At 39.0% G+C, this 14,221-nt stretch overlaps 1 protein-coding gene across 1 annotated transcript; it reads left to right on the forward strand.

The window, feature by feature from the left end:
- The first annotated feature begins 1,229 nt into the window (after positions 1–1,229).
- On the forward strand, positions 1,230–13,543 carry abcg2a (ATP-binding cassette, sub-family G (WHITE), member 2a). The gene is made up of 19 exons (XM_071459553.1): positions 1,230–1,397; positions 2,398–2,471; positions 2,568–2,692; positions 6,329–6,388; positions 6,944–7,058; positions 7,315–7,467; positions 7,548–7,705; positions 8,236–8,338; positions 8,453–8,501; positions 8,591–8,689; positions 8,815–8,919; positions 9,394–9,539; positions 9,833–9,915; positions 10,284–10,373; positions 10,719–10,843; positions 11,188–11,342; positions 11,909–11,998; positions 12,313–12,389; positions 12,964–13,543. The coding sequence occupies exons 2-19, from the start codon at positions 2,436–2,438 to the stop codon at positions 13,109–13,111; spliced, it is 1,917 nt and encodes a 638-aa protein (XP_071315654.1). The 5' UTR covers positions 1,230–1,397; positions 2,398–2,435; the 3' UTR covers positions 13,112–13,543.
- Positions 13,544–14,221: the final 678 nt, after the last annotated feature.

Raw genomic sequence — 14,221 nt, forward strand, 5'->3', positions numbered from 1 at the left:
ACAAAGCCTGTGTCACACATGTGTGTTATTTGGACAGAGAGCTACTTGATCACTAATCTCCTGGTGAAAATTAAAAATGTTGACCCACATTAATGACACAATTAAAAACAGGTTTGTCAGTAAATGTAAATAAATGATTTTAAATGTTTAAACTGTCACTAAACGATAAATACAAAGTTCAGAAAACATTAGATTGACTGACAAAGAAACTCATGTTCTATCATTGCTGTTGTTATTACTAGTCACCAGTAGATGGGGATATTTTGCTGCATATTAAAAATGCAGTGGACTGACATGATGTAGATGGACATCAAACATGCAAAGTCTATTTCACAGAATAAAACACTGACAAATAACATAAAGTTAAAATAACATTAATAATATAACTTTAATAATAACATGTTCAGATTGTCACACAGCTCACAGTGGAGTTTATGTTTGGTTTCCAGTATTTATATCTTGCAGCAGATTTAGTTTTTTATTCATTTAGCAGTAACTAAAAAGCATCTGAATGTAAATACCTGGAGTTCAGAACTGAAGTTTTTCTCTAAAAGTGAAGAATTACACATATTTGTCAAACAACTACCTACTTACAGCAAAAACTGTCACATTGTCCCATTTACTTTAATATCTCTCATAACAATAATTACACTTTTGTCCAAAATGTCCATGTAACTGGAACTTCACGACAGTGATGTGCAGTACTGAGGGTCGACCAGCAGTGGGCGCTGCTGCACAGCCCCACAGACGACTCTGGTTCCTGCTTCACCTCCTTTGTGGGGACACTTGTTTCTTACTAATTTCCAATTTCAAGCGTCACAGCAAAGTGACTAAATACCTATGACAATGTGATATTGATAGATTGATGAGGGAAACAATGACTTTTCTTTTTTTAGCCTAAGGCTGCAACATAAAATGTGAAAGAATGAAGGGGGTTTGAATACTTTCTGAATGCACTGTGTACATACAGACAGACAGAGAGACCTTTAGATAATTCTGTTGAGTGTTTCACTCATGTGCCACAATAATGGATGTTTTTGAGTTAAAATATCTTCACATCAGGCTTTTCCTAGGAAATGTTGAGATATGTGATTGTAAGGAGTGGCAGAAATATATATGTTGATTTGATTTCAGACAGTCTCCATGCCACGCCATGAATATTTCTCTCCACCCCTGCCAGAGAGAGAGAGAGAGAGAGAGAGAGAGAGAGAGAGTATGAGTCTCACTGTGTCAGCTGCCCTTCTCTCTACTTCTCTTATCATGCCTTCAGTCATAAAACCTGGGTTATAACACACAGGAAAACTGCTCCCTCACACACATTGATCTCTGGAGTCAGTGTCCTGTGGTTTCGATTTTTGTCAGAAGTTGTTTTCCGAGGGATTTTCTGTCTACGGCAGGTAAGTGATGAACTGGTTTTTATCTTTAGTATTTGAAAGCAGTGTTATCAGTGTATTTATGAAGAGAAATCTGAAGTGTGAACTGCTCTGGGGGAGATTTCTTTACATCAGGTTCAAGAAGAGTGAGATATTTTTTGGACTGAATTGTTTGTAGAACAGAAATAGGAGGTACATTTGACTTCAGTTTCCCAATCAGCAACTTTGCAGAAAATAACTTAGTAAGGAGGCTGAATGCTGGAGGTCAGAATAAGCAAAATACCAACTTTCAGACACGTACAAAGGCAAGCTTGAATTTTTGACCTTTTGATCAGAAACTTTACAGCAGACTGATCCTCAGTTTGCACATCAGCAAAAACTATTGGCAACTTGTCAAAGGCCGACACGGCAGTTTTTTTAAATGCCCAAATGTCAAAATCTTACAGAGGGATGAGGTTGTTCTGTTGTGTCATCAAAGTGCCTGAATTTGAATCTGTTTGTATCTTGATGGTTGACAAAGAAAAAGTTGGTAGTAAGTAGTGCAGAAGTTAGATTTATACTTAATTGGTTATATTTTCAGATAATATGCTTCACTTTTACATGAGCAAAGGCTTTCAGTATTAAGACTAAACAATATATTTGAGAAATTTGACACTAGAATTTGGGAGTGAAAATTTCCTGAAAACCAATGGAGAACAGGACAGAACCACTAACATTCGCTTAAACCCTGATATAGCATCTAGGACCAGCTAGCAGAGTGAATGTGTCTTTTTCTAACATAATTTGTAAACCAACAAAATAACGTAGTTAACTTATATAAGGTCATTGACTTCAAAGTAAAGCTTGGTTACTATCGTAATAATTAGGTAGCCAGGTTTGTTAACGCTAGCTGCTTACGTTAAAGGTTTGCTTCAAAGCAAAAAAAAAAAAAAAGTGTCTAATTTTATTTACTTTTTAAGGTAAGCTTGAAAAGGACTCGCTTTGCATAAGAAGTGTTAGCAACTGTAAAGTGTTTTGTGTTCAGGTGGAGAGAGGTAGAGGATATCACAGACCCGAGAGACGATGGAGCCCAGGTCGAATGGAGCCTCAAAACACCAGGTACCTTCCCACCATCCCTCCTTTCTTGATACAAATCTCAAACATTTTAGAATAATGTCAGTGTATTTCTGGGTTTATAAATAAATTATTCTTCAGTCTGCAGGGTCGGGCCAACACGGTGCCACCGTCAGCTTCCACAATATTCACTACAAGGTGACACAGGGAGGAAACTTTCTGTGCCGGAAGAAGGCCACAACCAAAGACATCCTCATCGATCTCAAGTGAGTACATTGCTGTGTCTAAAACTGTGGCTCTGGGATCAAAAATGGGTCACCAAACTTCTTTCTGTATAATATTAAAGTAAGTAGGAAATTCTGAAAATTTAAATCCCACCACGTTAACTTGTAGACTTCTAGAGAAGTGAGTATGAATATGGGCAAACCAGATCAAAATTGAACAAACTTATCATGCAACTAATGATTTTCATTACATTTTCATACATTTTCATAATCGGAGATTATTTGTCTGACCAATACTTAAGTCTCAGAAATATAAAGAATTTATGACATATGCCCATCACAACTCCCAGACCCCAATGTAATGTATTCAAATTGACCAAATTCACTGATATCGGTGATTAAATTGAAATTAATTGATTAATTTCATCATTTTAAATGCTGGTGTGACATCATTTCCAGAATGGCCTTCTCTGCGCCCCTAAACACAAAGATGTAAAAGCCTGTTTCAACCTGAAAGTTTGAGCTCTGAGTTCGCTAAACTGCGGCTGCACAGTCCGTAGTTACTGTGTTTATTTGTCTACGTGCCGACAGGAGTTCACCTGGGAGGCCAACGTGACACGATCAAGGCCCATTTGGATCAAACACACACACATACACACATATTCTGAGGCAAAGGAAGGAAGTTTGCTTTGTCAGGAGACTCAGTTTCCAACTTTCCTTTTGTGGCACACACATACATACAGCAGCTTGTAAGAAAACAATGACTCTCAGCTTAAACCAACAAACAGACACAGTGGCAGGATGCTGAACTGCCTCCATACCTTTAAAATGTGACTGAGAAAGTTCGGGGTGTTGAAGTCACAGAAATATATCAGCTCTCTGGTTCTAGTAACCTGAAGAAATCCGGTTTTGCCTCTAGAGTTCTAGGGACAGAAGTTCTTAGGGTTTCCAATGCCATGAAATTTGGTACAGACGTTCATTCCCTTTAAGATGAACTGAAATCATTTTGGTGATCCTCAGGTGACCCGTCCAGCACTTGGAAAACTAAAGACATTCCCTTCAGTGAATGTTAACATGCTAATACCTGAAATTAAGATGGTGACTGGTAAACATTAGCTTACCGCTAGCAGAGCCACTAGCATAACCAATTCTTTGGTTTTATTCACGCAGAATTTTTGTTTTTAGTCTTAAAAAATCTCTTTAAAAAGTCTGAAAACACAACACACCCATACGCACATACTGATGAAGAAACTGTTTGCACATTTTAACGTTAGTGCTTTAGTGAGCAAGTAAAAAAAAAAAAATACATAAATAACAAGATTCATGCAAAACCCAAACTATTTCTTCTACAGCTCACCAAGAGGACATACTGTTTACTCTGTGGCTGAAATACCAACACGTAACCACGAACCATCAAAGTCATTCTTATGAAAATGATCAAAGTCTTTGATTATTATTGTCTGTTATGAAAAATGCACTTGGTCAAAGTGCAGTGTGCGTGTTTGCGTGTGTACGGTTTACAGCTGGTGGTATCTGAGGTATTTTATTGTTCAGTGTGTGTAATCATTGACCAGTCTGAGTCAAAGTTGAAGGTAGATTCAGTCTGAGCAGCTTGTTCAGTGTTTTATAGAAGCGTCAGCTAATGTGTTCACGTGAGAACGATGTCCTGCAGCTTGCATAACAGACACGTTAGACAGAGCTTATTTTCATTCACTTTACCATCATTTATGATTGTGCACCGAATGATTTCACCTTTAGTTTTAGTTTTGAGAAACTAACCACTGCTGCTTCAAGTCCAGAGTCACAAGTTACATATTGTTTTTAAAGTTTCTTTAATGTAGGATGATAGTGATTCAAAACAGTAAAAAACAGTGGCTCAGTGAGCGTCTCATACCTGCCACCAGTTTGAACAGTTCTGTTATCATGAGAGGGAAGGAAGTCAAACATTTGGTTTGTACATGTTGGTTAAATCTGAGGAGGTGGGTGAACGCAGCTTTCAACTCATTTTCTCTTCCCTTTTCTCATATTGAGCTGGTGGGAAGATCTGGGCTTTTTAACCTCTGTTTTTCTCTGTTGGCTTCATGCAGAGAGTTTAGATCTGTGTTTTATACTGTGTTGATTTCATCTCTTCTAAATTGGTTTGGTTAATTGGATCTGATTTTAAGCCAGATCACATCTAAAAGATTGTTGTTTTTCCTGCTGCAAGGGTTGTTAATAGAAAAAGAGAAGAGAAAAACAAAGGTTACATTCAAAATGAAGTGCTCAAAATAAAAAATGAAAATGCATCATCATGGTTTCAGTGTATCACGTTTTATGAGATTTTCAGACTAGTGACTTGACAGACGTGTGACAGGGAGAAGTCATCTCACAGTGTTTGTCACAATCAGCAAAAAGACAAAAGGTTTCACAACAGTTACGTCAAAAACTCTGCCACCAGAAATGTCATGGTCATTATTTACTCCATTTGCTGCAAAAACCCAAAACTCTTTCAGTTTGTTGAAAAAGAACTTAAAATATATTTGAAATAAATGAGATAAATATCTGAAGGAAGAGTTGTTAGAACGACAGAACTATCCATCATCCTTGAGGCGGAGTAAAACTGCAGTGTCATGGTTGCAGTGTTTGCTGTTGTGTACAAAATTAGCTGAATAATGACCTGATATGTTGAACATATCTCACCACAAAGACCAAAAGATGAATCAAGCTGTTGCGAAACAGCCTCCCTGAAAATTACACTATGAATAAATTCTCAGTTTGCAGAAAAAAAGCCACAAACACGACTCTCACTTCCTCAGAAAAATGACAACATTACACAGTCATCACAACGTTCACCAACAGTCATCTGAAGACACAGAACTGAAACTGCTGCGTCATTTTAAAACAGAGAGATGAACAGCAATGTATGTGGGCTGTTAGCTTAGCTTAGCACAATGACTGGAAACAGGGGGAAACTGCTAGCGTGGCTCTATCTAGCAATTCTATGGCTCTTGAAGTAACATATTATATTTGGTTGTTGGCTGCACCAAAAAAAAAACTGTATAGAAACAACAAGTTGTGATTTTCACTTTTGGTTTATGCTAAGCTAACAGGTTGCTGGTTCAGCTAAATATTTACCACACAGGCACAAGAGCAGTATCAAACTTCTGATGTAACTCCTAGCATAAATGTTCATAAACATATTTCACAAAATGTCAAACAATGTCAACAAAATGTGGTGGGACAGGATAAATAAGACTTCTGAAGAAGCTGATGTTCTGTGTATCTACAGGATTTGTATGTGTTGTAATTTTACCTACAATAAAATAAGGTCTTATTTGAATCTGAAATCTTTTTTTGAAATATGTTTAATAAATGACATATATGCATTTTTAAGTGTTAGGTATGACTGAAAATTTGGGAGAGGTGAAAAGGGATTTTCTTCTGTTTCGTATATGCTTAACTTTACTTCAGCAAAACGTTGAAATATCCTGAAGTACAGACGATGGAAGGTTTCACTGTAAACAAGCAGGTTGTAAATCTGATCATGAAAAGGATTTCAATTAAAAGGTGAGCACAGCGTTCTGGATCTGGCTTACATTCATCTGTGCTGTCTTGTAAGAACATGTGAGTTAGACACAGTTGTGTATATGACACAGGAATAAAAATATGATTTTATATTATTCCTTTTCTGTCTGTCAGTGGGATCATGAAGCCGGGACTCAACGCCATCATGGGCGCGACGGGAAGCGGCAAGTCATCGTGAGTGTTGCAAATGTGTGTGTGTGGCTTGTAAAAATGATGGACGTGTGTGTGATTGTCAAGACGGAACAAGACAGACAAAGATCCAAACAGCAGTCAGGAAAAGAAAAATGTGAATCAATGCGTCTTTACATCCACTACTGTAATGTGAGTATTAGGAGTTTGTTCATGGAGATAAACAGGAGGTTTATTTACCATTACCATCATCTTCACTGGACGTTTCAGTCTTGTGCTTCATGTACGTCATGATTTGTTCACTAAGTCTGTTTCCTCTTTGTCACTGTTTGTTTTTATCAATGCACCAAGTTTCCATCTCAGCCAGGCACAAAAACCTTTTTGCTAAATTTGCTTTTGTTTTTTTTTTTGTGCAAATTAAAAATATGTACATCTGCTATGTATGACTGAGCTGATGAAACTGAAAAATGTGTTGTTGGCAAATAGGACGGTTACTGTTCTTGTCATGGACAACACTGTTGTATCAATAAAGTTTTAAGTCATGGTGTCTCAATAAAGAGACAGAAGTCAGAGTTGTTGATGGAGCTGTTTTCGGTTCAGGTTCCTGGATGTTTTGGCGGCCAGGAAGGACCCGGCAGGCCTGTCAGGAGAAGTCCTGATCGACGGAGCTCCTCAGCCTCCAAACTTCAAGTGTCTGTCTGGATATGTGGTGCAGGTGGGTGAGACAGGCAGGAAGACAGACCTGCAGTAGCCAGCCTTGATTCAGGAGTTTCCTGGTCGAGGCAGGAAAAGTCTGCACACAACAATAGGAGCAGGTTTTTAGGCCAAGTGTGTTTCAGCCACACACAGGATACATCAGATTATCTTAGAAGGTCAAAAGTCACATCAATAATAATCAATAATAGATTGAATATGAAAAGATGTCTTTGAAATAAAAGTGCATCCAGCTGTTGATGGTTTCTTGTCTGCAGGACGACGTGGTGATGGGAACTCTGACGGTCAGAGAAAACTTCAGCTTCTCAGCAGCGCTGCGTCTCCCGTCCACCGTCTCCCAGGAGGAGAAGGATCAGAAAGTCAACAAACTGATCCAGGAGCTGGGACTGAGCCGAGTGGCCGACTCCAGGGTGAGGGGGGAGGGGGAGAGCGCGACAACAGAAATAAAGAGTGACAAAATAGAGGTACAAACCTGTGTGTGTGTTTCCAGGTGGGCACCCAGCTGATTCGTGGGATCTCGGGCGGTGAGAGGAAGAGGACGAACATCGGCATGGAGCTGATCATCGACCCGTCCGTCCTCTTCCTGGACGAACCCACCACAGGCCTGGACGCCAGCACAGCTAACTCTGTGCTGCTGCTGCTCAAGAGGTGCAAACACACACACACACACAAACACACATAAAGACACACACACTACACACTTGGCTGAAGTGTTGTGTTATCTTCACTCTCACCTCTTTTTTTTTTTCTTTTTTTTTTACTGCTGATTTTCTCATGTTGATTTATTTTTTGGTCATTTGGGTGGAACAGAAACAAGTTGACACAACACTGACATATTATCACCTTTTAAAGTTGATATGGTTGCAAATTGTTGCTAGGTAACAGTCAGCTCTGAAATGCATACGTGAGGACTTCATCGGCCTGAGACTGTTTGAGTCCTTTAGCTTTCCTGCAACTGTTCGTCTTTAACAAAGTTCTGGTGTCAGAAATGAAGTGTTGTTTTTTCCAGTTTGGTCTCATGGTGACGCTGTTGTGTTACTGTTAATATGAATAAATACAGATAAATACTGAGCAATGTGTCTGTTAATATGACCCCGCAGTTACAGTGACGTGATGCAGGTTTGGCGCAGAGCAGCGTTATGTGAATATTTATCATCTTTTTCTTCCTGTTTCCTCAGGATGGCAAACAATGGTCGCACCATCATCCTGTCCATCCACCAGCCCCGATACACCATCTACCGCCTGTTCGACAGCCTCACCCTGCTGGTCACTGGCAAACAGGTCACTCATACATTCTCATCAGGTTTACATCCAGAACCTCTTCACTGTGAGGCGACCTCATATCCTCCTCTCACCTTACAGACTTAATCATTTTATATTACCCTGTTTTATCAGGTTTACCACGGGCCGGCACAGAGAGCTCTGGAGTATTTCTCAGACATCGGTAGGAGCATGAGCTTCACTTTAATCCAGTACAACACAACATAGTGTAAAGGTAATGTTAATAATTCACTACTGGACTTCATTTCCCAGGATACAACTGTGAGCCCCACAACAACCCCGCTGACTTCTTCCTGGACGTCATCAACGGAGACTCGACCGCAGTCATCTACAGCAACATGGACAGAGAAGGTTTGTATGCGGGTTTGTTGTTATGATGGAAGAAGGATTCAAATCAACCGTCTACTAAAGGGTTTTTTGTTTTTTTATTATTTGAGCTGGGTGGATGTTTGTGATGCATCTCTTTCTCTGTCCAGATCTAGACTCAGACTCAGTGTCAAAATCCAGACAGGGGATTGAGGAGAAGCTGGTGGAGGAGTACAGAAACTGTCACTACTATAAACAGACCAAAACAGAGCTGGGTGAGTAAAGAGTCTCAGTGCAGGTCATTCACACAAAACCATTAAAGCTCCATCCAGTCTAAAGGTAGATGTCCATGTGTTTGTGATTATAAAGCAGGTCTAGGTTCTATATTAATACTGTGAAAGTATCAAAGCCTCAGTCCACAGAGAAATGCACACAGCCTGTATTCAGACACTGAGCCTTAAAACCAGCCGTCAGGACTTCTGTAACTTTGTGATGTCACAACAAAGCAGTCACCACTTCCATTCATGCCCCACATCCCACCCATCCCGCACCCCTGTGTTTCCCTGAAATCTGCTATATTTTTATTTGTTCACTCAGAAAACAGTCAGCCAATCAGAAGATTCATTTTGTAAATAATAATTCGTATTCTTATTTAACTTTAACCCATATTGTGAACTTTAAAATATTATAAATAAAAAAGTCTAAGACTTTAAACTAAGGTAGGACCTCTGTGACCGTCTCTCTCTCAGAAAGGATAATTCAGGGTAAGCCGCCGACCACCACTAAGCCCTCCAGAACCATCACTTACAACACCAGCTTCCTGACCCAGTTCCGATGGGTTCTCAAGAGAACGTTTCGCAACCTCCTGCTCAACCCTCAGACCTCCATCGCTCAGGTAAGAACACAGGACAGGCCACTTACTCTGACCTAACAACTAACAACAGTTAAAAACAGGGCCTTATAAAAGTATTGTCATGTCTCATAAGCTGAGTGAGTGAAGGAGTTAAAAAAGCAAAAACTGGTCTGATAAACACCTGAGGTGATGCTGCCCAGGGCCCATTGTGGCCATTAAAGAAACTACAGATACTTGAGCTCTGACTTCACTCAGTCGTTATGATTCCTGCAGATCTTATGATCTCATTCACTATAGTATTATAGTATTAATTACTGTGTTTTTACTCTGTTCAGGTAGCTGTAACCTTGTTCCTCGCTCTGGTCGTAGGAGCCATTTTCTTTGGCGTCCGGGAGGATCAGAAAGGGCTGCAGAACAGGTACTCCACCACAAGTGCAAAGTGCTCTTAGCAGGCGAGTCACCGGTATGAGTCCCAACCGGTCCGACCCGTCATTCCCCCTCTCTCTCTGCCCCTTTCCTGTCACTCTCTACTGTCCAATCAAATAAAGGCATGACTGCCCAAAAAATACGTAAGAAAAAAAAAGTTAATATCAGTTGTATTAATAGTGGAAGCAGTGCTGTAGCAGTAAGCTAGTAGAGGTAGGCTAGATGCAGTAATAATAGTACTAGTAGCCGTAGTAGAAGTACACTTAATACTGTGAACAGTTATAGTAATATTAACCGTACTTGCTATGTTTTACCACGTTACCATGTTGTGAATTGATCAGACTGATATTGTGTTTTCAGGTTCGGTGCTCTCTTCTTCATCACGGTGAATCAGTGTTTCAGCTCTCTGTCGTCGGCTGAGCTCTTCATCTCCGAGAGAAAACTCTTCATGTGGGTCGGACACACCAACACACACATACTTATGAGGACATAGGACCGCTAAAAGCAGGACTTTACAGAAAATTACATATGCTGTGTTCTGTCTTTCAGAGAGTGAGATTAGAGGATCAGTATTGATGTGTAGTCAAACGTGTTAATTCAGTCGCATTGTGGGGACTCACTGCCCATCTGGGGACAAAACTGAGTTTAAACTGGTTAATTCTGAGGTTTCATCCTTTTCCTGGTTTAAATTACCTGCCAGATATTGGAGTATTTTGATTTTGTAATCCAGATGATAATACAACAATTGCTTGCTACAGATCAGGTTTATTGATAAAACTTTTTCTCTCCCTACAGTCATGAGTATATCAGCGGATACTACAGACTGTCTGTCTACTTCCTGTCAAAGATGCTGTCTGACATCATCACACTGAGAACCATCCCTGCCGTTGTCTTCAGCTGCGTGGCGTACTTCATGATCGGTGAACATTATTTCACCTCTGTTGCTATGAAATCTAAAGAAAGCGTCCTGCTACTTTTGTGCCTTCATGCTTTTATTTTGGAAATTGGAGGTTATATTTCAAAGTTAGCAAGCTTTTAGCAGCAGCCTTATGCTTAACATGACGTGACAGTTTTGGATATATTTTTCTCCAATGGTGTTTGTTTTAGAGCTGATTTTAGTTTCTCTGTAGACAGATTTATGTTCATACCATTTATTTCATTTTTAATGATTTATTAATAATTCAAAAAGCTGCAGTTTTTGCTGATGATTATAACCATGGTCCTCTGATGTATGTTTTGTGTGTTTGTGTGTGTGTGTGTGCAGGCCTGAAGCCCACAGCTGAAGCCTTCTTCCTCTTCATGTTCACGGTCATTCTGGTCGCCTACACAGCCACCGCCATGGCTCTGGCCATCTCAGCCGACCAGACGGTGGTGGCCATCGCCAACATCTTCATGACCATCGCCTGTGTCTTCATGATGGTGACGAACACGCGCACAGCAGCGCAAACACTTACACGTCTTTGCTTAATCCTGCAGCCCACCTCCCCCTAGCGACTGTTGCTATGTTATCAAACATTCCTTCTAGAACTGCACGTTGCAACAATGTGTCGATTTGTGTCACTACGTTAGCATTGCTGCTGTAGGTAGTTAGCTAGTTACTCTGATATGCTAATGTTTACAATTTACGTTAGAGAACAACAGAATTTTCGTCAATGTTTCCATAACAAATCAGGTTCCTCTCGATCTGACCAATCAGAGCTAAAAGCTCTCTGAGAACATTTCATTAACATGGAAAACTGTAATTCCTATAATAATTGTTACATTTATTTACATTATATGGTACTTTTCAAGATATGGGTTATAAAGTGCTTCACTATGCAACAAAACAAGCAGCGTTTTCATTGGAAAGATAAACAGTTTTATGCTTAAGTGGCTACATTATTATTATGATCGTTAAATCTAGTTTTATTTGTTCTTATCTTGCACTGGCAATGCACTATTCATATTCTTATTTTAAACCTCCTTCTCTCCTGCTTTTTCTGCAGATCTTTGCAGGTTTGTTGGTGAATCTTCCTTCCATCGTCAACTGGCTCGCTTGGTTGAAATACCTCAGTATACCAAGATATGGGCTCAGTGTATGTACACACACCCACAACCACATCTGCCTTCAGTTTCCCGTCTTCATTATTGTTCCAACAAATTAAAAGCAATTCGCTGCTTTTGCATGAAATCAAATGAGAGGTTTCTTCCTGCTCAGCTCAAGTATCCAGGCAATGTTTCCTGTAGTTTAGTGTATTTATATTGTCACACATGTAGCACTTCTACTGGAAGTGCTTTAGTTTACCGTCTTGTGCTGTTTTTGAGGCAGAGTTTCTAAATTTCTTGAAATTAAAAAACTTATTTTGGAAGTATAACTGGATGATGTTGATGTACCTTTCTGTCTCTCCAGGCTTTGGAGATTAATGAGTTTGCTGGGCTGAACTTCTGTAGGGAGTCAAATACCAGCACCGTTCCACCTGGACTCACGTAAGAAACAATGAAAAACACGCACACATATACACACACACACACACACACACACACACACACACACACACACACAACCAAGTATAGACGTTATTGCCTAATTCTGATGTGATTTAACTGATTTAAAAGCACTGCTGAGGCCTCATTGAAAGAGAGCAGCAGGAGTTTCATTTTTTCAGTTTGTGCTACAGTGACGGCTCCACCTGCTGCACAACATAACACATTACATCCCAGCAGCCTCCTGTTTGCAGTCTGATTGATTCAAAACAGACCAAAATGAATTAAAAGTAAACCTGTCATTATTTTACTGATTTAAGTTGGGAGCTTTGATTGTCAGGGTTGGCTAGTTGCTTAGATTAAATGTTTGTTGTTTAAAGAGTGAACATGTTAGTTAATTAGTGAGTTGCAAGAGTTGTTCAGTTTGGTTGTTAAATAGTTAGTTTCTTAGTTAAAATGTGAGAAAGATATTTAGTTAATGAGTTAGAATAGTTGATTGATTACTTGTTGAGTACTGTAGTGGTAATGGATGTTTGGGTAGTAATTCGGTTATAAAACTTTTGTGCTGTGTCTGCAGTTGCACAGGGGAGGAGTTTCTGACAATACAGGGCGTGGATTACTCCACCTGGGGCTTTTGGCAGAACCATATGGCCCTGGGCATCATGACCATCTGCTTCCTCATCATCACGTACCTCAAACTGTACTTCATCAGGAAGTTCACCTAGACCTTCACCTTCATCATCGTTGCAGTCACCACCACAGTGGTATAATCTAATGTGTGGTTTAAATCTATTTGCAGCTGGAAATATGTTTGTAGCTGTGGTTGTACATCTTATTATTTTTTTTTTTACCACAACTGTTAGTTTGTTCATCTTCATTCAAGTTGATTCATGTGATAAAATAAGAACCAGTTATCTTCCAGATCGACTGATCATCTGTTTGTAAAATTACATTTCATTTTTATAGAGAAGTTAATAATATGCAATTTATTCACTCCTCACTAACACTGTAGCACTTATATTGTGTGTTAACTCATAACAAATTGTATCCTGATTTTTGCACTTTAAAGTTCAGAGCCAAAGAGGTAATTTGTTTTTCATATAAATATAAGAATTTTATATTTATGAACTTTTACAAAATAAAGTACTGGATTTTTATTTCGAATCTTAGCGCTGTTCATTTTTAAGTTCAGGAAAAGTGATTTGTATTTTTTATTTACATTTTAGTAGATAGAGCTCCTTTGGATTTTAAAAATTATAAACAATCCCTGCAGACCAGAAAATAAAATTTTTCATTGTAATTAAATATATAATGTTTTTTAGTCTGAGGGGAGTTCTTTTAAAATCCAAATGAAGTAAAAACAAAACAAGACAAAAACAAAAAAACTGCAAATTCCCACTTTTATGAGCATAAACCATCAGTCTGGCATTTTTTGCTTGAAAATAACACAAAAGAAATAATCGTTGCAACTGTTGTTGCAAGCTGAAGAATAAGCCAGTAGGTGGAGCCTAAGTTAGTGGTATTTTGTCAAACATGATTTTATGTTTACAAGTCAATAATGTGGTGCGGAGATATAAGTGTTTATTAATGCAACAAAAATAGTTCCTGTGGAAACTAGTAAGTGAAGGCTGCTGTACAAACAGATAACGAATGACAATACTGTAAAATTCTGCTGTAATTATATAAAATACATCTCATACTGTACATAAAACTGAAACTGTCTTTATATCTGCTCACAGTTGCATCACTCAGTGTGTCACAAGCAACAGCTAAAAAAATCTGGCTTTTGTTTAGATAAGACAAGATAATGGGAGAGGATCATGAACACACAATAA

Source organism: Trachinotus anak, unplaced genomic scaffold, assembly GCF_046630095.1.
Source record: "Trachinotus anak isolate AG129_WGS33_773 ecotype Australia unplaced genomic scaffold, CSIRO_AGI_Tana_v1 ptg000023l, whole genome shotgun sequence".
Lineage (NCBI taxonomy): Eukaryota > Metazoa > Chordata > Actinopteri > Carangiformes > Carangidae > Trachinotus > Trachinotus anak.

What these genes read in the sequence shown, in the direction of transcription:
- abcg2a (XM_071459553.1), top strand. Translation starts at nt 2,436, where the DNA reads ATGGAGCCCAGGTCGAATGGAGCCTCAAAACACCAG. An exon ending in GACATCCTCATCGATCTCAA is followed by an intron (nt 2,693 to 6,328) that starts GTGAGTACATTG and finishes TCTGTCTGTCAG; the next exon opens with TGGGATCATGAAGCCGGGAC. An exon ending in CAGCAACATGGACAGAGAAG is followed by an intron (nt 8,690 to 8,814) that starts GTTTGTATGCGG and finishes TTCTCTGTCCAG; the next exon opens with ATCTAGACTCAGACTCAGTG.